This window comes from Carassius gibelio, chromosome A17 (assembly GCF_023724105.1).
Source record: "Carassius gibelio isolate Cgi1373 ecotype wild population from Czech Republic chromosome A17, carGib1.2-hapl.c, whole genome shotgun sequence".
Classification (NCBI taxonomy): domain Eukaryota; kingdom Metazoa; phylum Chordata; class Actinopteri; order Cypriniformes; family Cyprinidae; genus Carassius; species Carassius gibelio.
Genome location: NC_068387.1, coordinates 12,662,638 through 12,684,732, shown reverse-complemented (window position 1 = coordinate 12,684,732; position 22,095 = coordinate 12,662,638). Strand labels below are relative to the sequence as shown.

The 22,095-nt window shown below is 36.8% G+C and overlaps 1 protein-coding gene across 3 annotated transcripts in view; it reads left to right on the top strand.

The window, feature by feature from the left end:
• The window catches only part of LOC127933280 (disintegrin and metalloproteinase domain-containing protein 12), a 78,213-nt gene extending 56,202 nt beyond the window's left edge, over nucleotides 1–22,011 (top strand). The window contains exons 13-24 of one of the 3 annotated variants that reach the window (XM_052530132.1): nucleotides 1,697–1,874; nucleotides 2,804–2,893; nucleotides 3,488–3,683; nucleotides 4,075–4,183; nucleotides 5,058–5,256; nucleotides 9,390–9,467; nucleotides 12,448–12,556; nucleotides 13,732–13,918; nucleotides 15,158–15,266; nucleotides 16,127–16,366; nucleotides 19,787–19,956; nucleotides 20,038–22,011. In XM_052530132.1, the coding sequence (XP_052386092.1) occupies nucleotides 1,697–1,874; nucleotides 2,804–2,893; nucleotides 3,488–3,683; nucleotides 4,075–4,183; nucleotides 5,058–5,256; nucleotides 9,390–9,467; nucleotides 12,448–12,556; nucleotides 13,732–13,918; nucleotides 15,158–15,266; nucleotides 16,127–16,366; nucleotides 19,787–19,956; nucleotides 20,038–20,077 (1,705 nt within the window). In that variant the 3' untranslated portion in view covers nucleotides 20,078–22,011. Of the gene's footprint in view, nucleotides 1–1,696; nucleotides 1,875–2,803; nucleotides 2,894–3,487; nucleotides 3,684–4,074; nucleotides 4,184–5,057; nucleotides 5,257–9,389; nucleotides 9,468–12,447; nucleotides 12,557–13,731; nucleotides 13,919–15,157; nucleotides 15,267–16,126; nucleotides 16,367–19,786; nucleotides 19,957–20,037 lie in introns of those variants that run through there. The other 2 variants (XM_052530131.1, XR_008147483.1) reach the window with 2 other exon arrangements.
• The last annotated feature ends 84 nt before the right edge of the window (nucleotides 22,012–22,095 follow it).

The following is a 22,095-nucleotide window of genomic DNA, read 5'->3' as shown; positions in this document are numbered from 1 at the left end:
TGGTAGTAAAAAAAAACAATCAATGTGAATACCGTCTATATGAATAGAGTGTAATTATTGTCTTTATGGCGCATTTGTATAATTCTCTATAACTGGCCATCAGCACATCGACACATGATACCTGTATATATGAGCCGAAATCAGTGTAAATGCGGAACTGTTACAATTTTAAGTTAGGTAGGGCACTTTCAGCTGTGAGTCCCATAATGTGGGGTTCTGGTTAACAGGTTAAAGATAACATTTTAGTTTATTTCATAGAATTCATTTATTGAAGAATCAGTTTAGCTTTCGAAAACACACAAATTCAAGGACGTCCACTTGTTCAGTGTTTCGCATATTTATGAGTGCATAGCAAATATGCACTTTGTTCTTCAGCTTGTTTGTTGTGGTGAGTTAGTGAACCGAAGATACTGGCAACAGACCATGAATGATCTTCTGCAGTACTCTCCAGTGAGCAGAGCCCAAACCCAAAATGATCTTCATTTGCTGTCCTCTCAGATATTTCACCTCATCTCGCTCCCTGCCCGAGGCTGTCATATTATTGTCTGCTACTCTGCTTCATCTGAAAGAGCTTAGTCTTTGTGTCTGTGGCCACTACAGTGACTATGGTCAGGCTGAGGTCAGGTCCAGTGCTGTTTTGTTTATAATCATAAATCGGTAGCGATGAATGAACATCAATGGTACTGGGTTTACGCTTAGCTTGTTTAGTGTTATATCATGTAGAGTACTCCGGAGTGAATGTTATGGTGGAAGGTAATATTCTAATTTGCTTTGTTTTGTTAACATTTTTGTTCTTGTAGAAATAATACCATTAATGAATTTAAATACTTTTCATGCTTGGCTGGTTTGTTGAGATTATGTACTATTATACATTATATCCAGTAGCGTACCGTGGGGTTTCAGTCAGGGCCTTAAGCAACTGTAAACTACATACCTTTACACATCTATCTTACACATCTCTGTAACAGCTAACGCAGCCATATGCATATAATTTGCATTGTATGCTGCACTCAGGCTCTCAACGACAATGACAGTTGATCAACAATTTCAACATTCACGTCACTCTTAAATGATGCCGTGCACACCAAAAACGGTTATTTAACTCCTGGAACGCAATTTTTTTATGGTGGACACCTCGAAACGTGATTGAGTGGGTTTTGTCAAGAAAACCTGGCAACCCTAGCTGGAGGAAGCACTGGTGGTCCGGGAGTGCTGTCATGGAACGTCAAAATTGATTGGCTGATGATTTTTTATACGGCAAGCAAATAAGGCCCTGCTGTCCCTGACGAACCACCACTGATTGTGTCCCTTCACTTTAAAATGGATTTGGCCAGACATTTATTTGCTTGTAAAGCTTTTTACTGGTTAAAATTACTGCTGAAAAGAGCCCTTACATCAGGATGAATTTCTGGTCCAGGCTGGTTTATGTTGGTTTGGTGCTGGTGAACCAGTATGGTCATGCCGTTAACCAGTAAAACAAAGTTAGTAAAGCTAATAGACTAATAGCTTATAGCATGATTTTTCAGATGAGAGTTGCTGACTTTAAATGTTGAATCAAATTAAATTGAAGATATTTAATTAAATAAATAAACAAATAAAACAAAATTAGCAATAAAATAGATATTTTTAATTTAAATAATGTAAAAAACACTAAATAAAATATGTTCAATTTTCTCTTTTCTTACTCTGTAAATAGGTACCCATTCCCCACTGTGTTCAGCACGTGTAGTAAGAAGGATCTGGTGGCTAGTCTGGAGAAAGGAGTGGGCATGTGTTTATACAATATGCCTGAAGTCAAATTGCTCTACGGAGGACAGAAATGTGGCAACGGATACATTGAGGAAGGAGAGGAGTGTGACTGCGGAGAGACGGAGGTATGAAGGACTCACACACAACAATGATCTTTGTTCATCACCATAAAGCTGCTCCTCTAGCTGTGAGGATTAGCAGGTCTTTGGTGATGTTTGGAATTTGATTTTGTCAGTTTAATATTCACAGCCAAGCCTGGCTGTCACTCTGACTTCGTCCTCAAAACCCATTCCTGATTTGACACATTCAGAAACAACACAGCCTCACATCTGGGCACACCTGTTAAATAGCTAATTATTTTATTGCAAGTCTGAGACATTAAAATGTTTCTTATACATTTTGCCCAAGCTTTCTTTCTTTTTTTCTTTTCTTTTTTTATTTTAAAATTCCTTCCATCTTTCTCTTGGATGTTATAAGTTACACTGAGTAAATACAACTGTAATCCATTTTCATTTCAGGCTGCAAAGCAACAAAATGTGATTATTTTAAAGGGGTGCGATTCTTTTCTATACCCACTGTAGTTTTTCTTTTTCTATTTTAAATTATTTTCTTTTTTTGTTTGTTAGTTTTTCTGGTTCTGCTTATTTAGATTTTTTGTTGTTTTGGTTTATGTTTGCTTTTCTACTTTGCTTGATTGTTTTGCTTGTTTTTTTTTTCTTGGTTTGTTTTGTGATTACTTTGTTTTGCTTGTTTGTTAAATTTTTGTCCTTTGTTTTCTTTGCTTGTTTTTTTTTTTTTGTATTTTCTTTAGTTGATTTTTGTTTGCTTCTCTTCTCTCTTTTTTTTGCTTTGCTTGTTTTTTATGTGTTTGTTTTTTGTTTACTTTGCTTGTTTTGTTTGCTTTTGGTCTATCAAGTCTTTGAATGACATACATTTTTATCTTCTCTCTGATTCTTAAAATTAATCACTCTTTTTGATACTTCAAAACTTCAATAGTTAAATGAAGTGTGCTGTGATTGACTTGACTTTTCCACATGTTCCATGTGTTCTTTAGGAGTGTCTAAACCCCTGCTGTAATGCTAAAACCTGCACTCTCAAGGGAGATGCTGTATGTGCCCATGGTCAGTGCTGTGAAGACTGCCAGGTATTTTTGTAAATCTGTCCCATCCCTCTTTCCTCCTCATTCATTCTTTCGCTGTGTGTAAAATAAAGGTGTGGAAATCACATTCTCCTTGCCCCATTAATAAGTGCAACATGAACCGACATTTGTGCTCTAAGTTCCCTTTCAGGCCTCCAGACACATAAATCAGAGCACTCAGCTTGCTTACTTACTGAGGAAAGAAGCCAGACACAGGCCCTTTGGAACAGACCACAGACTTTACAACAGACTACAACAAGCTTTCAACATAGTGCTTCATTAAATGAAAATTCCAACTAAAAGAATTTAACTGGGCACTTTTCGGACGTTTCTTAGTGCAACTTAAAGGAATCGTTTTTGGAGAACTTTTCCATGAATATTAGTAGAAACAACTGTACAGTAGAAACAAATGTACAAATGGTTATTGTTTTCAATAGCCTTTGTAGTTCATGCAAAGCTTGTCTCTGCATGACTTTGAATTTATCCCATAGCCTGCATCGGAGTTGAGTATATACTGTATTTCTCTTTGCTTTATTTTGAAAGAATTCCCTTTTAGGTGACACTGCACGTTTTACGTTAGCTCTATGTTTGTCTGTGCAGTTAAAACCAGCTGGGACTCCTTGTAGAGAGCCCAGTAACTCCTGTGACTTACCTGAGTTTTGCACCGGAACAAACCCCCATTGCCCTGCCAATGTTTACCTGCACGATGGACACGCGTGCCACAATATGGATGGTTACTGTTACAACGGCATCTGTCAGACTCATGAGCAGCAGTGCATCACTCTGTGGGGACCAGGTTGGTATGCTGATAGCTGCAGGGTTCCTGGGCTTATTTGGTTGGCCAAAAATGTATCGTAGGGTTCTGCAGATATACATTTTATTCATCGTTATTTTTTTTACACTGTAATTCTATGTGTAACCATTGTAGAGCCAGTTATTCTGTTCAATCCTGAATGCATTCATACGACGAGCTCAAGCAATATGAAAACTCACACTGTTTGCTGTTATTTATTCCATATGTCTGTTCATAGTCCCTTACAAAAGGATTCAGGCCACAGTCTGACATATGATATCCTTTAATCTGTTTTTGATTTATATACAAGCTAAAACAAAATGGAAGGATTGTACAGTTTCATTTTTCCATCTCTGACACATGGGCATATGCTGTTTTATTTTAATTTTTCCAGGAGCGAAACCTGCCCCGGGAATCTGTTTTGAAAGAGTAAACTCTGCAGGTGATCCCTATGGAAATTGCGGAAAAGACTCCAAAGGTTCCTTTGCTAAATGTCAAGCAAGGTACAGGCAGGACATGATACTACAGAACTTTGCACTTGAATCTTTTACTTAAAGTACAATTACATCCATTGTCAAATTTGCTTTAATTTTACATTTTATTTTATTATTTATATTTTTATTTTATTTTGTTTGCTTCGTATGCTTTGCTTTTTGTTTTGTTCTTGTTTTTGTTTTGTTTGCTTGATTTGTTTTGTTCTGCTTCATTTCATTGTTTTATTTTGCTTTGCTAATTTCTTTCATTTACCTTTGCTTTGCCTTAAGTTTTGCTTGTTTTGCTCTATTTTTTATATCATTTTCCTCTGTTCTGTTTGTTAAACTTCTTTGCATCCTTTTAACTTTTATCCTACTTAATTTTGTAGCACTTTGGCAAATACAAATTCTTAGATTTTATAGTGCCAATACAGCATGCATAATAAAAAAATTTGAACCAGTGACTAACACAAAAATACACATTTTCATGACATTCTCAAAAACAATAAAATATTAAAATAAAGAATAATTGTGAGACAAAGAATAGTATCTATGAAGGTTTTCCTGATTCATTCCTGTTACATGCTGTCTAATTATTATGGGATGGCCCACCATACATGTTGTAATGAATGTAATTTTATTCATTCCTTTATAGCCCTGACATTATTATTCAGTGACAGAGGCAGCCCCATGATTTTGCATGTAATCTCTTGTCACTATTAATTACACTCTCTGCACCTCACACATGAGTGAGGGGGTGTGAAAGGTGAGATTACTTCAAGACAGCACAATCTCCTCCGTTTTTCAGTTGTTTTATCACCTTATCCCATTTATTAAGTGTAAAAACATTTAGCACTATTCTTGCATGCTCACTCCTTGTATTTTGTCTGTGTGATTTAAACAGGGATGCTAGGTGTGGGAAAATTCAGTGCCAAGGTGGTGCCTACAGTCCAGTGATCGGAACCAATGCAGTGTCAATAGACACCACCATACATCCGCAGGAGGGTGGGAATATTCGGTGCCGTGGAACACACGTGTACCTTGGTGATGATATGCCTGATCCAGGACTGGTATTGGCAGGCACAAAGTGTGCTGAGGGAATGGTATGAGAATAAATCATCACATGATGTATCTGGTTGAGATTATTTGTGTGATCAAGAAGTTATGCTAGTGCTTTATCAGCCAGTTTGAGATGATATTTGGCCATTTTTATTGCATTCCATTGACCATTTGGTGTTTGTTTTGCTGATTAACCTCCCAAACGCATCAGTTTCAATATGCATATATTATATTATATTATATTATGTTATATTAGTCAAGATCACCAGCTGGAATGTCTTTGATAACCACCAGAGGGCACTCCATCCCATACCTCTGTCACTCAGGCTTGGACTTCATTTCCCATAAACCATTGCCCGGACTCATCATGACTGATTGTTTTCACCTGTTGCTCATTATCTCTGCCTATATAAGCCTGGGCCCATATTCATATAGAATCCTAATGCAAAAAGTAGCTCCTAGTGACAAAATTCTAAGAAAATTCTTAGAAATGTGGGCGTTTACTCTTAAAATTAAAGAAAAAAGTAATCCAGAAAGCATCTTAACCCTTAAAAGAGGTCTTAAGGTCAAATTTGTTAGGAGCACAGACGAGGACTTTTAAGAGGCTTAAGAGTTTCTTTAGCAGAGGAGAAAATGGCAGAAAGATGAAGAGGCAGAAGAAATGTGTTGCAGACAATGGATGACAGTGAGTTAATAAGACGGTATAGATTATATAATAATTTATAATTTAATATATGAATTAAAGTAATCACTACATTATGATATTTGGCAACTGGGAAAATGCAACAATGCAATAGTGATGATTTGTTTCTGTCACAACCTTCTGTAAGCAGAGTGATCACACAATTACAGCACTTACAGAACATCTTATTGTGTCACATTCCCACCTTACAGGCTCAAAAAACTGCATTTATAAATATAGCAGGCTTGTGCACACAAGCAGGGGGAATGAACCATTAATAGTTTGTGCTATACGCTCCCATGTCTGCTTCTTGTCCCTTGCTGTGACACCGGACCCGAATTTTCCTTTAAGAATGGCCTTGTGTTCATCCACTAACTGGGCTAACAGTAAACACTGTTCCTCTGTCCAGTTTGGCTTTCTTACCCTTCTTGGTTTTGATTCCATATTTGATACATTAAAACCAACATTCAAACCGCCACTTAAATAGGACAGCAATCACTGTAATTGGAAAGAGTGGAACACTTTTTATCATTCTAAGCCAATCAAATACCTTATAGGAAATTAAAAGCATGGTAAATAAAAAAAATGATTTATATACACACATATAATGTGTGTGTGTGTGAGAGAGAGAACGGTCAAATAGGAAAAAGTACATATGTAAATTCAAAGTGAGAATTAGAATAGACCCTATGCTTAAAATCACTTTTTTTTTTTCCTTTTTGGACAACCAGCCAATCACAGTCTTCAAAAGATTGTGTCATAGATAGCAACAGGGTCAAGCCCGCCTCCTCACTAAGATAAAAGTTTTTGTCTTTTCCTTACTCAGAGTTGCTCTCAGATCGATCCCGAATCGCTCTTAAGCTAAGACTCCTACATAAAAGTTTTTAAGCTCAATTAAGAGTTTTCTAAGAGGATTCTTAGAATCTTTATGAATACGGGCCCTGGTGTTTTCATTCACTTTTTGCAAAGTCTTGTTTGTGTCATTACTGCAGTTCTAAGCCTTGTATCCTGGTTCTCCCGTATTTTGGTTCCTGGTCTTGTTATTCTGACTGGTTTCTAGATTACTCTGTTTGCCTGAGCCCCTTACTCTGTCACTGTTTTAGATTGTCTATGTGCAAGTGACCTTTGCCTGCCTTTGGATAACATTTGTGGATTGTCCCTTCAATAAACCAGTGTGAGCCAGGGCTTAAAACGGGCCGGGTGGGGCTAATAGCCTCAGGCCAGTAGCACCGAGGCCAGAATAGCACAGCGTTCCCACAGTCGAGCCTGAAGCTCCGCTGCGCATCACTAAAACACCCCCTTTACACACCTCTCAGGAACAATGTCATGCAACCTCATCATTTCACCAACAAAGAGAAGTTATCAGAAAACTAAGAAATAAGTCTTGAGATGAGACTTATGACAGATAAAATATGTTACTAAATAAATTCACGATTGTGACAAAGAATAAGAAGCTGACGTCTGATTTCTCCAAGTGGTTGCATTTATGTTTACTATCGTAATCTTAATGTTTAGCGTGCAGTCTTTTGCATCGCTTATACATTTTTTTGCCTTGTTTAGTGATTATTAGATCAAGTTATTTCAAACCTTCACTGATGACTGAAAGTGAGTTTTGCTCACCTTATTTTAAAAAGTCTTTAATGCGTAATGTGTAGGCTGTTAACTTTCTGAAATGATCTGCGGCGCTGACGCTCTCAAGACGTGGAGAAACTCTGCCTTTGTTCATAACCTCTCCTCTAGCCCCAGCTGGCCCGCCAGTGGAAACGCGGCTAATGAGTCCGCTGCAGAGCCCTCTCCATTCCATTGCTCCAGCATATGAGTCCGCTCCAGAGCCTGCTCCAGTCCACGAGTCAATGCAAGTCCCAGAGCTCAGTCCTGTTTTGGTGCCAGCCAGTGAGTTCCCTGTCTGTACTTTCTCAACCATAGAGGTCACCCTTGATCTCCCTGCCTGTCCTGTCATGGCCAAAGAGGCTGTCCATGAATCCCTTGTCTACCCTGTCACAGCCAAAGATGCCGTCTCTGAACTGTCTGCCTGTCTTCTTACAGCCGCAGTCCTGCCTGACTTCCTTGGTTGTCTCATCAGCCTCATCAGCTCCAATTTAGTGGTCATCTCGTTCACAAAAAAGCAAACACGTTCGTTGATTGATTCCAGCATTGAACCCAGGTCGGGGACCTAGTAACATTGCCGGGTTCGACCCGGGATGAGCGCTGTGTGAACAAAAGCCAGATCTAATGCCGTGTCGAAGTGATGATGTGCATTATTGCGCAACTCTTTTACCAGCTGTTTTGAAGGAAGATCAATGTTCGCGACGAAAAAATATGTGCAAACTATAATGAAGCAAAGATCACTTAGTTCCTCACTTTCCGCGCTGATGCCGAGATCGTTAGCTTGCTTCAGTGAAAGTACACGGTGCCTAACGTTTTCGACTCGTACATTACACATCACGCCCTGATGTCACGTGTCATTACGGGATCTTTACGGGTTGTGTGTGAAAGCACACACATATCCCAGGTAATCACTGGCAGTGCAAAAGTGCAAAATCTAGCGACCCGGGAACAATTTCCGGAACACTTTACCCGTGTATTTCCCGGAATGGCAGCGTAAAAGGAGGGGGGTATGTCCTGATCACCAGCTAGAGTGCCTTTGATAACCACCAGAGGGCACTCCAACCCATACCTCTGCCACTTAGTCTTGGACTTCATTTCCCATAACCCATTGCCTGCCCTGGACTCATCATGACTGATTGTTTTCGCCTGTTGCCCATTATCTCTGCGTATATAAGCCTGGTGTTTTCAGTCACTTTTTGCAAAGTCTTGTATGTGTCATTACTGCAGTTCTAAGCCTTGTATCTTGGTTCTCCCATATTTTGGTTCCTGGTCTTGTTATTCTGCCTAGTTTCTAGATAACTCACTTTCAATAAACTACTTACTTCATTTGGATTATCTAACTTTGTGAATCATCATTTAAAATGACTCCATTAATTAAACAGGCTTTCATAATTATTTTTCTTATTATTATTTTGTAAATAATTTTATTCTAAATTCAAAATGTTAGCTATAGTAAAGTAATTGTGATTTATTTTATTATTTTGATAGACCTATTTTTTAACAGTATATTTATTTTATTTATTTTTTTAAGTAAATATGTAATTTTCTTACAGAATGTGCATTTACATGTGTTTACAGTGGTCTTTGGCCCAAAAAAGTAATGTAATATAATGTTAACTACATGGGTTAGGGTTAGTACTTCGTTATACACAGTTAATGTAATTAGTTAGAGCGTAGTATGAATATACAGAACTGGACTGTACAATTGGTACCTCATTTTCTATTAAAATATTATACCAGCTATTGGCATTATATTGGCCACCCTGGCACTTAAAAAAACATTTCGGTCAACCAGTAGTTAAGGCCATTAACAAAAAATGTTTCCTAGCAGTTGATACCTATTTTTCTTAACCTGTAGTTCTCTCTGTCTCTCTTTCTTCATAACAGATCTGTTTGAACAGGCAGTGTCAGAATGTCAGTGTCTTTGGAGTGCACAAGTGCTCCAGGAAGTGTAATGGAAGAGGGGTAAGGTTGCTTCATCTCTGTCAGTCGAAATTTCCTCAAATCTGCTGGAAAAAGGTTTTTTTTTTTTATCTTGTTAATTTTTCTGACATTGGTTATCAGGCATTAGGCTCAGATTTGAGTCAGGAATGTTAATAGTAAGTCAGCACAAATTATTGCCCTCTACTGAAAGTCTTGCCTTTTACAGAAATGTCCATTTCATTACATTATACTGTAGCTATCTGCCAAGGGGACAGCATGTGACCATAATAGCACTTAGCTAACTGGGTACAAACACTGTAACTTCACTTGAACTAGATTACTTCTACAAATGAAATAGCATTTAAAAGCACAGACATGACACGGATTCTGTACTAAATTAGATCACAGCATAATCGGTGTCATTCATGGTCTTTCATGGAAGCTTGATACATTTGAAGGTCTAGTTCAACCAAAATGAAATCTGTCATCATTTACTCATCCTGCTGTTTTTTTCTGGAATGACCCATATGACTTTCTTTATCCGGGGAACACAGAAGAAGGAACGAAGCAGAATGTCTGAGCTGCTCTTTCCTTTATATTGAAAGTGAATGGTGACCACAGCTGGAAAGCAAGATAAGTAAGATTTTCTGGGCAAGATTCTTGTAAATAACTGCTCCTCACAACAAAGCTATGGCTTCAGAAGTCTTGCAATACAGCTTACAAGTCACATTAACTGTTTCTATGATGCTTTTTGAGCTCGACAGCTCTTGGACAACATTCACTTCCATTGCATAGAATATAGCAGCTCAGATGTCCTTCAAAACTTCACCTTTTGAGTTTTAAGGAAGAAAGTCATAAAGAATTTTTTTTTTTTTTTAACTAAATCGTACCCCGGTTCACCTCAGTGACACACACTGTAAATTCCAGCATGCTGGTTGACTTGATGCTTGTCTCAGTTGTTGAAGTACTTCACAATCAATCTCTGTCACTCAAGTAAGGTAATAGGAGTGAATTCATCCATATAATATAATATTGAATTCATCCGTGTACCAAATTTGTTATTTATAATCTTTTGGCTCATATGCACATGCACTTTTTTGCCAGAGGAGCGCTAAAATGCAATAGCTATACATTGTGGCCATGAATACCCCTATGTTGTTTTTTGCATTTGCACCCACTGTCAGCTCTGGAGGACGAGCGTATAATGTTTTATTCATTTTATCTTGTTATACACTTCCTAAATTGGAATTCTTAGTTTTGTCTGTAGGCTGTGCAATTGCATCCCTTTTTTTCTCCAAGGTCTATTTCCTTATTGGAACTGTGCTGCAATATGAATTGATCATTGTTAATAAAGATGTTGGAATATCTGTCAACATCCTGGGATCCTGGATCCTCTGACTACTTAAGAACAATAGAAGACCAATAAATACCAAGACGAGTACTAGACCCATTAAAGGGATAGTTTACTCAAGAGGAAAATTGTCATTGTTTACTTAATTTTCAATTTGTTCAAATGGTGTATGCCTGTCTCTTTTTCTGAACACAAAAGGAAATAAATAAAAATGCCCCATGCTGGCTTGTCCATATAATGGCACTGTATGGCAATCAGCATCAGGCTTTTAAAAAAGTTGCAAAAATATCACAGAATGATCCCATGTGACACATGCCATGTATACCAAGTGTTTGTGGGTATACGATAGGGTTTAGTGGGAAACAAAGCAAAATTTTACATAGTATTTAATAAATGTCCAGATCTTGGCCATTGGTCTATGTGCATGTCTGCATGTTCGTGAGACTCTAGCACAGTAGTTCACTCTGACTCATCTGGGAAAAGCATACAAGTTGTGAGAAAGCAAGAGTCATAACAACGCAACATGAAACAATGCCTTGAAATTCCTAGAAAAGTATGTGTGCACTTTCCTCGCTGAGTTGAGCTCCAGTTGTCATGATAGTCAAAATGACAGGTGACAGATGAACGTGACTACTTGCAAAGAGGCAAAACAGATATATTTACCTCAGAGAAGAAAGTACATGGATTGTAGGTCATTTATCACTTTTTATTTTCATTTTGTTTTTTTTTTGTTTTTTTTTTGTTTTTTTTTTACAACTTGTGCGCTTTTCCTGGATGAGTTTGAGTAAACTGCTGCACTCATAGTAGTTCAGTAATAGTCCTGCACAGACACCAACAGTCAAGTCAGGATATTTTTTAAATAATGTGTTAAATTTCAGTTTGTTTCTCACCAAACCCTATTGTATACCCTGAACACTTTTGCATCTTTTTTAAAAACTTGATCCTGATCATCATACACTGCCATTATGCTTTTTTTAAATCACTTTTTGTGGTCTGAAAAAGAAAGAAGGACATACGGCATCAGAAAAGTGGTGAGTAAATGATGAGTTATTTTTCATTTTTGGGTAAACTATCCCTTTAAGCCCTACACCGAAAATAGACCCCCTAAGATTTTGATTAATACTAGACCACTAAGTCTATTGATTTCTAGTCTTGAGAGCTCTCAAGAAGGCCACAAAATCAAGACTTACACACTCTAATACATACTCATGAATTCCTGAAATGTAAGAGTTGGCCTGCTGAGAGGGTTTTTTACACATGTTGAAACCATCACAGCATCCATGAAAGTTGGATGAGCAAGTCAGAAGTTTGAGAGTGATAAATTCCCTGGTGCTTTTATTGGCTGGAAAGACGTAGAAGGCAGACATCTAAAAATTCAGACCGAGATTTAAACATCAAGTGATATCAATCAACTTATGCAGCGACCCCTGACACATACCCTGATGTAAAAATGTCATGCATTTTTGTGCAAATGGAAAAATGTTGTCCTTGAATGCAACATTGAACATAACATCCATGATCTGAATGCTCATGAGGAGATTTCATACCATTATCCCCCAGAATTCCTTAAGCATTGAACAGCAGGATGTTGTTGATAATGTCCAGCAAGAAATTTGATCAGGTGGTGTTGAGCTGCATGTGGCATTGATGCCAGATGCTTTATGCTTACAGGAATGCAACAACAAGAAGAACTGCCACTGTAAAGCCCACTGGGCACCTCCTTACTGTGATAGGGCAGGATTTGGCGGCAGCGTCGACAGTGGGCCAATGAGACAAGCCGGTACAGTAATAACTAACTGCACTTTTAATTTACCTGCTAGAGCAGTATGCAATATGATAACACAGCATGACTTAACATGCTTTAACCCACACTTACTGCTGTACTAATGTGCTTCTTTCCCGTGTCCAGTCTAAGGTCAGAAATATACTCTTACACATTTACACGCAAACACATTTTTTTTTTTACTTTATTGATTTCAGAATAAAATTTACTTTAAATTAAACTAAATGTATCTATCTATCTGTGTGTGTTTGTGTGTGTGTGTGTGTGTCTGTCTGTCTTTTATCATTCTATGGTTCTATCATTCTAAGAAATTTCACAAGTAACTCTACAAAAAGAAAATAAACAAGATGAACGTATTGTTAACCTTTATTTACAGTATGTAGTTAGTTACTCCAGAACAAAAACTCTATACAAAGAAATTAAGCAAAATGAAGAAAACGTCCTTCCTTACTGTAGTTACAAATAAGTTTTAAATATACAAATTTATTACATTTATGCATTTTGCAGATGCTTTTATCCAAAGCGATTTGAGGAAAAAAGCAATACTTATACACAATGGCAGATTTTTAGACAATTATTATTATAAACTTTGTTTTTATGTATTTATCAAACAAACAAACATTAATGGAAGAAAAAGTTTTTAAAAAGTTGAAGCTTATACAAATACCTGACTATTGAGAATGGATACATACATTGCATTATGACATATTTCAGAATGCAATGATGCATACATTACATTTTGCATGCCTAAAGCATTTCTGTTTGCTAACACGTCTGGAGTATGTTTAGACCTTTTTGGCCTCATGAATTCACATTTTCCAACTGTATTGCTTGAGGAAGTGCACTGGCTCTAACCACTTTCTCTGTGACAGCTGCACTGCAGGTAGAACAGTGCAGCATGAAAGTGCAATGTACTTACAAAACCCATTAAACGATTTTCCAGTGGAAAAGCATAACAGCATTGACAGGACACGTCATTGATTTACTGGTGGAAACCTGAAGCACTGCGCTTAGATGTCACTCAGCAGACATTCAAGAACTTTGAGACCGCTTGTAATATCAGTGCAGGTGGAGACACAGAGGGATGTTGATCGATTCTTTTTCTCTCTAACCTGACTCTGACTTCTTGTGTTTTCCCTTTCTGTGCCACTCTGTGCCGTGCTGTACAACAGATGTGCGAGTGTGTGTATTAATGTGCGTGCTGTCATATGTGACAAAAGCTGACAGTAGCACTGTGGCCGTGGGTGTGCTGGTCACCCTTCTTTGCTTGCTGTCTGTGGGACTGATTGTGTGCCTGAAGAGGAAATCACTGGTTCAAATGCTCTGCATCAATAAGAAGAGTGCCATTCAAAAGCTCAGGTACTGTCAACCAATGCAGTAATGTTTTCCAAAATGTGTTTGATCGTGGATTCCTGCTGGTTTGCACCCAGGAACACCAAGAGCCCGAGAGTTTTACTGAAGCCTAATAGAATCAAGTTTCAAGTTCAGTATACGTTCATATCGACAGGAATTTGGGAGATAAAGGCACAAAAAATAATTTTTATTTGATTTGAAAAAAAATAATAATAATTCATGGTCAGAGTAACACACAATGGAAGCAAACTGGGCCAGAATTCCTGAGGGTTTAAAAGTCTAAATGTGAAGCTTGTATTTTTGTTAAAATGTTTGAATTATTCTCTAAAACCCTGTCTATTTAAGCTTTAAAGCTGTATAAATCACCCTTTTTGAGGTGAGAATAGTTGGGTGAAGTTCTGTTTTACTTCTGTAATTCCTCCTTTCAACAGTTTGGGGCTGGGAAGATTTGTTAACCAAAGTCTCTAATACTCACAACATTTATTTGATTAAAAAAAAAAAACTTAACATAACTGTAATATTCACCATTTAAAATAACATAATTTGCCTTTGTGAATTTTCAAATGTTAATTATTTCTGTGATAGCAAAGCTGAATTTTCATCAGCCATTACCCTAGAAATCAGTGTTATATGATCCTTTAGAAATCATTCTAACATGCTGATTTGCAGTTCAAGAAACATTTTGTAACACCATCAATGTTGAAAACAGTTGTTCTTAGAATCTCAGGATTCTTTAAAGACTAGAAAGTTCAGAAGAACAGCATTTATTTGAAATAAAAATATTTTGTAGCTTCAAAAAGTCTTTACAATTTACTCTCACTTTTGATCAATTTGTTGCATCCTTGATAAATAAAAGTATTTTATTTTTATCATTTTGTGTGTGTCTATATATATATATATATATATATATATATATATATATATATATATATATATATATACCCCAAATATTCTATTCTGTCAGACCATGGTTATCATTTTAAATGGTGTGTATTTTAATATTTACTGCCTGGACTTTGTATACTTACATTGTACATGTCTTACTATGAACATTATTTTTTACTCTTTAAAAATAATAATGAGCAAGTAAAAATGTTTGTGGTAAGCAACAGATGCCACAGATGCTGCAATAGAGCTTAATAAAAAGTAGTATATAAAAGTGAACACCCCCACTGTGGTAATCAAATTCACCATATTTAGATCTAAATCTTAAAACGTTTTGAGAACTGTTTCTTAATTCTACAGATCAGTAGGACAAAAACGAGCACAAAGCCCCCCACAGACACAGTCAGTCTTCAGGGTCTCGCCTCAGCACAAGCCCACCTCTTTACCTTTACACTCCTGCTGTGACAAGGTATGATACTATGCTCATCATCACACACTCAGGCACACAACATGATAAAATTGTCCAACTATTTTGAAGAATATTTTAAATAATCTTATTTATATATGCCAAATATAGTATATTATTTAATATATTAAATATTTTATGATTTTAATATTTCTTATCCAGAATTAGTTGCTTATTTTCAGTATGGTACAAGTTCCTTACAATTGCATTTGTGAAAACATTTGTAAAAATAATCATATTAAACTGAATCAGAGCAGACAGTCTGTGACCAAATAGCCGATTTTATTATGTATCGTATCACTTTGTGAAGAATTCCATAATTCCATAATTCATTACCTCAGTGTCTGTCCTGCCAGACGAGGAGCAGATGAGGTTAGCTCACTTGCTGTATTACTTTAGCTGTCCAAGCCAATTTACCCCTTGCTTTCTGTGATTTATTCTCCAGTATCAACCCTCAAAGAATATTAATGAAGTCCAGGTCTTCATCTAAAACCTCAAACATTCATTTTGAAGCATTTCAGTTTTAATTCAGTGTAATGTATTTGAGTAGCATAACAATCAAATCCTAATTGTTTGTTGGAGCTGGAAGCATCTGTATGCTCAATGGGGGAGGTCAGGCTTTAATGTGATTGGACAGTCGCCATTGTGTTGGAATTGTAAAGCATTGATCGATTGCTTCATCTGGGTATTTTTAGTCTGTGTGCCATGCCACAACCTGGAATGCTATTGAATTGTGAAGCAGTGTATGCAGAAAAAAGTTTAGATTGATTCCTCAAAAGGTCTTAAAGGTTAGCAGTAGTGAGCAGTAGAGCGTGTATTGAATTCTTCTGTCTTTATTCTCAAGAGCTGTCTGTTTTCCACAGATGTCTCATCCCAGTTCAGAGCCTCTCCTTTCTCAACATAACTTCTATAGTTTGCATCGGCTGCCTGAACGTCCCCCTCGCTGTCAGCCCGTCCACATCAGCCACCCCATGCCCATCACAGGTCTGCAGCCTCTGCTCTCAGTCCCGCCTCACAGGACTCTAGTGTCCCACACACACTCACCAGGCAGAGCGGCAGTGTTTTACACCCTCCCTCACCAGCTGCCCTACACTAACATCCAGGTAAGTGCTGTCAGCTTCAGACTGTCACCGTGTACCAGATATCCCAACCTGCAAAAACCCATTCTCCGAATTTGGCCTAATCACATAGTAGTACATGAATAAAGTAGCTCCTTAACTTAAATTCCAAAAATCACAGCTGTTCTCATTTAAATTTGCTTAATGGCGATTACATGGCCACATACATGGGTTGATTCAATCAGTTGTATTTGTGTGCCCCACTCCAACAAGTGATGTAGATTTTGATCAAATCTAAACAGAAGTGAACAGAAGTGTTCAAAGGAGATCCGTTCAAACCTTATTTATACCAGGTGGAACCGGTAAATGTATCTCAGCTATAAACTTGGTATCAAATAACCAAAAATGTACTTTAATACCCTGGAAATGGGTATTAAAAATTCTTTACTTTTTTTAAAATAATAAATGTAGTAAAATACACTAAAAAGAAAATAATTAATTAGCTGTGCTGAAAATGTTTTCTTTGAATTATGAATTTAATATACTATGTAATTAATATAACATTTTAAATGCTTATGTTTTTATGTGTGTGTGTGTGTGTGTGTGTGTGTGTGTGTGTGTGTGTGTGTGTGTGTGTGTGTGTGTGTGTGTGTGTGATAATTTAAGATGGATATCCATTTTGAGATTTTTATATAATGATAATATTTAATTGTTGATAATAAGAATCCATTAATTAAATATCTACATACAATCAGTGAGATATATCAGATATAAATGGGTCAACAATGGGTCAAGAAATATATAATGTAGAATCAATGCATTATTATGTAGCTCCAGATTAGAACACAGTGCAAGTATGAATATTATTAAATACAAAATTACAGTCACATTATGAATTAGCATTGTCAGCCTGTAATCACAAAATTTTTTGCAAAAGGCTTGTGGGTTAGGAGGTTTATACCATGAGGACCCGTTTACCCAGAAAAAAAACAACACAACAGTAGCACAGTTGAATGCAAAAATGAATTGTAAATGAGCTAGATTGATGTCTTTGACAGCTGGGCTCACGCCAAGCGTCTTTTTAAGTCTTTTCTCATTCACGACTCTGCATTCTAAAAACTGTAGCACTCAAAGTTAGAGTAAGTTAAAACCCCTCTTGAGACATTGCTTTTTTTCCATTCCACTGCTCGTTTTTTAATGCAAAAACTCGTTCTGTGTGGACAGATGCCGGAACCAAGTGGAGGGAGATAAGGAGACATTAGCAAAGACGTTACACTTTCCATTTCTGCACATACCACATAAATGTTTTATATGAAGTTTCCAGTTGAAGATAAAATGAAGACAAAAAGTATTCGAGTGGGTTAGGCAGAGCGGGTGGCGGAGTGAAAGTGATACGGCAAGAATGAGATTGGACGGGTGCTTGAGAGCTTTCCTGTGCGATGGGATGAGAGATGTCCATGTGTGAAGGTATGTGGTTTAGACAATAAGTGCTGCTTGGGGACAATGGCAGGATATGCTATAAGACCGCATGAAGCATCTGTTGCTTTGAATCTCAGCTCAACTTCATGACACTGCAGTGAACTAACGGGGTTAGATCCATAGAAAAAAGTCTTACTTTAAGGACACATTTCTAAGGGTAAGATTGGTATTTTTATGATAACACATTATATTGTACAATAAAAAAACAAATAAAGGTTGATCTATGAGATACTGGAAGTATACTACAGTAGATAGTAGAATAGTAGAAATTTTGACCCACACACACACACAAATCTATAATTTATTTATTATTAAATAAAAAGTTAATTTAGAACCTGTTCAAGTAATGAATCAGTTGAAGTATACCTAGTTGAATACAAGCAACTGTGATATGCTGTTGAAAATAATTTTCTTTCTCTGCTCAGTTTGTGAAAGCTAACATTTATATATATATATATATATATATATATATATATATACACGGCAAGACATTATACTCAAATAAATGGTCAAGTATTTTCACATATTTTGAAACTATACATATTAGCATGAGACTTGCATTGATAAAATCATCTACTAACCTTGTCTGTGCAGTTATATTCATCATAACTGCTTGTAATGACCATATTATAAAGCTAAATGTCACATGGTGCAAGGATACCAGAAAGGGATGTGACAACTTGTAAAATACTGAGCTCAACACACAAGGATTTACATCAGTAAACAGCTAACAAGAGACCGCTTTTAAAAATACAGTATAAACTTAACAGCTATGCATTTTTGTATGTATATATAATCTTTAGATTTCTTCCTTGCCCCATTGTAAGTTCATTACTGTATTTTGCTACAAAAGCTCTATAGATAATGCCACAGATTCTGTCTATAGATCTTATCAAGTATTGAATGGAATATAAATAAACCTTTAGTTCTCTTTCTAACAAATATATAATAAATGATTTTTTTGTTCTCCATCAGTGGCCATTCATCAAAAAGCCTTTCATAGCTCACATGCTGGGGCTGTGCAACACAATACAAATGACTGATGCATTGACGCTCGCTTGGTTTCTATGCTGACCTCATTCACATTAAACCCTTTTACATACAAAATCACCGTGGATTGTTTAGTGATCTTGAGTGCCCTTTTCTACTTGACTGAGTTCACATTTACTCAGGGATCCATGAAACACTTTCAACTCTTAACAGCGTTCTCACAAATTGGCCTTATGGCTCGACACACCGCCGTGTGCTCATGATTAAAAGGTCTTGTATTGCCATAATGACATTGCTTTCTGATGGTTCACAGGAAGAAATTACTAAAATAAAATAGTTAGAAATGGCAATGAGGCAAAAATTTTGTTTCAGAAAGACACAAAAATGAGTGAATTGGTTGTCTCAGCATTTTGGATGAGTCAGTTTCTCCATTGTTTTCCACAAAACAAGGCTGAACAGCTGTGAAAAGGTAACAGCTGTATGCCATGACCTCATCCTCCGAGTAAATTGTTAATATATGATGACCTCTTGACTTAACATTGTGTGAACTGGGTGCTGGCAATGGGAGTGCTACACGTTTTGTTTTTCTGTTATTTGTATTGTTGTCAACCGGGTTTTTCAGGACGAGGAGTGTAATCACAGCGCCATCTAGTGGCACTAAGATGCTAGCAGTGTTTAATTTTTGAATGTTATTGAATATATTTATTTAATTAACCATATTTTGTAATTCCAGAGTCATGAGTGTATTTTCTGCAATAAAAACTCTAGTATATATAGAGTATTGAGGGGGATGTTTTACATATATTTTTAGCATTTTAATTTAATTACATTTGGGTTTTATATATATATATATATATATATATATATATATATATATATATATATATATATATAATTCATAATTTAAATACTTAAATATTTAGCTGAGACCCCCGGACTATAATAGTTTAAATATGTGTGTTAAACCAGGAAATTCTTATGTGTTGCCACATGTAGGACCAGGACAAGCCTAGTCCCCCGGAGAAACCACTTCCTGCTGACCCCTTGATCAGAGGCCACGGGGTGGGTCGAAGCATGTCCGTGGTGGGAGAGCGGATACATGGACCTCTAGCCGTCCCGATTCCAACAGTACCACGAACACCCCCTGCCATACCACTGCCAAACAGGTCAGTGCCATTGTGAGACTGCTGGCAAAACCACATATTCATGGATGACAACTAACTGCATTTTTTTTGGCTACATTCTAGACCTCTTCCCAGATTACCACAGCCCTTTTGTGATCAATGACACATGGACACCACAGCACTGGGTGAATTTCACCAGCACCTAACACACTTGTTTGCACTATGAAAACTGTTGGACCAAGTGACCACCCTTGCAGAAACTCCACGGAGGGTCTCACAGAGAAGAGGGCTGACCGAACACCTTGGTGCTGCGCCTCCTCAGAAAAGGTGTTTGTTTGTCCTCACTCAGGTACTGCAGAAGTATTTAAGATGTATATTTATTGTGAGGAGGAAACTATGTGCTGTGCTTGACACTTTTTTTTTTTTTTTTACTGTATGACCATTTTTGTTTGTTTTTAAAAATCTGATTGAAAATTAGGTGACAAATCATGTTTTCCATTCTTAAGTGCTTATTTCACTTAATTTATCTTATGGTAAGACTTATGTTGGTGTTGTGAAGATAAAAAAAAGACATGCTTTAAAATGATGCAGCGTGTCTGGGATACTGGAGTATAAGCAACCTGAAATCTGAATGACTAAACACTGGATTGGAATGAGCAACTAAGTGCAAAAAAACCTGCACAATTACTTGAATGAGGCATGTCAGGGAGGAGAAAAATTATGTGTGCCACGCTTATGGCCTTTGACGAACCATCTTTTTGTGAACTACAGTACCTTAAAAGTATATGTGCTTGAACAAATGCAGTGCTGCAGTATCTGCCAAAACAAGATTCATTACTACTATTGCTACAACTTCAGCCCTTTTAACTTATTTTCTACAATATTAAAGAAGAGATGTGCTGGACAATTAAACAGGCTAAATATACCTTATTATATAAGTTATATTGACTAGGGGCAGAGCCATAGCTAGACAGCAGAATATGCATAGCAACTACATAACAAAATCCAGTGAGTATTTATAGTCCAAACACTTGAAAGGTTGTGATGTTCCTTTTTCCAACGTGTTTTGAAACATTCAGAGGAATACCAGTGGCAAAACAGAATATGTAGTGACACCACAGACCTTAAAATATCACGGAGTCGCAGATCAGCGTTCCCACTGAGCCATCAGGATCCGGCAGCTGTCATGTCTGTGTCATTACGGCCTTGTTGTGCAGTATAAAAATAATTCTGTGAAATATCTTCCAATGCTTGAGGTTATAGATGTTGAATTTTCTGTACTATATTTCTTGTGTTATTTTAGACAGTATACACTACTAATCAAAAGTTTAGGGTCATTTAATATTTTTTTCAAGAGAATTGCAGAAATGTTTTCTTTTAATCTTACTGACCCCAAAATTTTGAATGATTTTAAAGTAGTCTTTTCAGCCAAATAGTAATTTTTCATCATTCTAAAAAACTTTTGACATCAAAATGATGTAAAGTAAACAGGATGTAATAAATATCACTGCTGGTGTGTGTTATCACAACTATGGCATTTTTACACAAGTGCTTCTCTCTTGCCCATAACACAGCTCTCTTTATGCACAGCTGGACTCATAGTTATTCCTAAATGTATGTGATTGTTGTTCTGTTTGGTACTTGACCCTGAGGGGGGAATTACACTTCAGTTTTTCCACTTGATTTTCCCGTGTTGTTACTTTGGGAGTATAACAAACCCAGCTGTCACAGTATTTCATTCAAGCCAAGCCTGTGTGTGTTTCTTTATGTTCTTGTTTACCTATTCACAGTAATGTATGTGCATTTCAACTTTTTATATGCACTCATGTGGATGTATTAAATGCTATTTTTTGACAGATAATCTGTCAGTCTGTCAAATTTGATGATCAATCATCAGAGAAGACTGCTCAGTTTTTGCACTTGGTATTGAAATCATCGTGTAACAGTTTTGCATACTACAAAATCCAGTTTTATTTCTATGAATTACCAGTAGGATATTAAAAGGGAAATGTGAATGCCTTCAAACACATAAAAATGAAACTGGATACTGTTACTTCAAGGACTTGAATGAGAATAATAAATGAGGATATTACTATTGTGAATTCAATTTCATTTTATTTTACAGGGTCCACTACAGAAACATAAAAGTTGTTTTTTAATAACCCGAGGCTTTAATGTAAT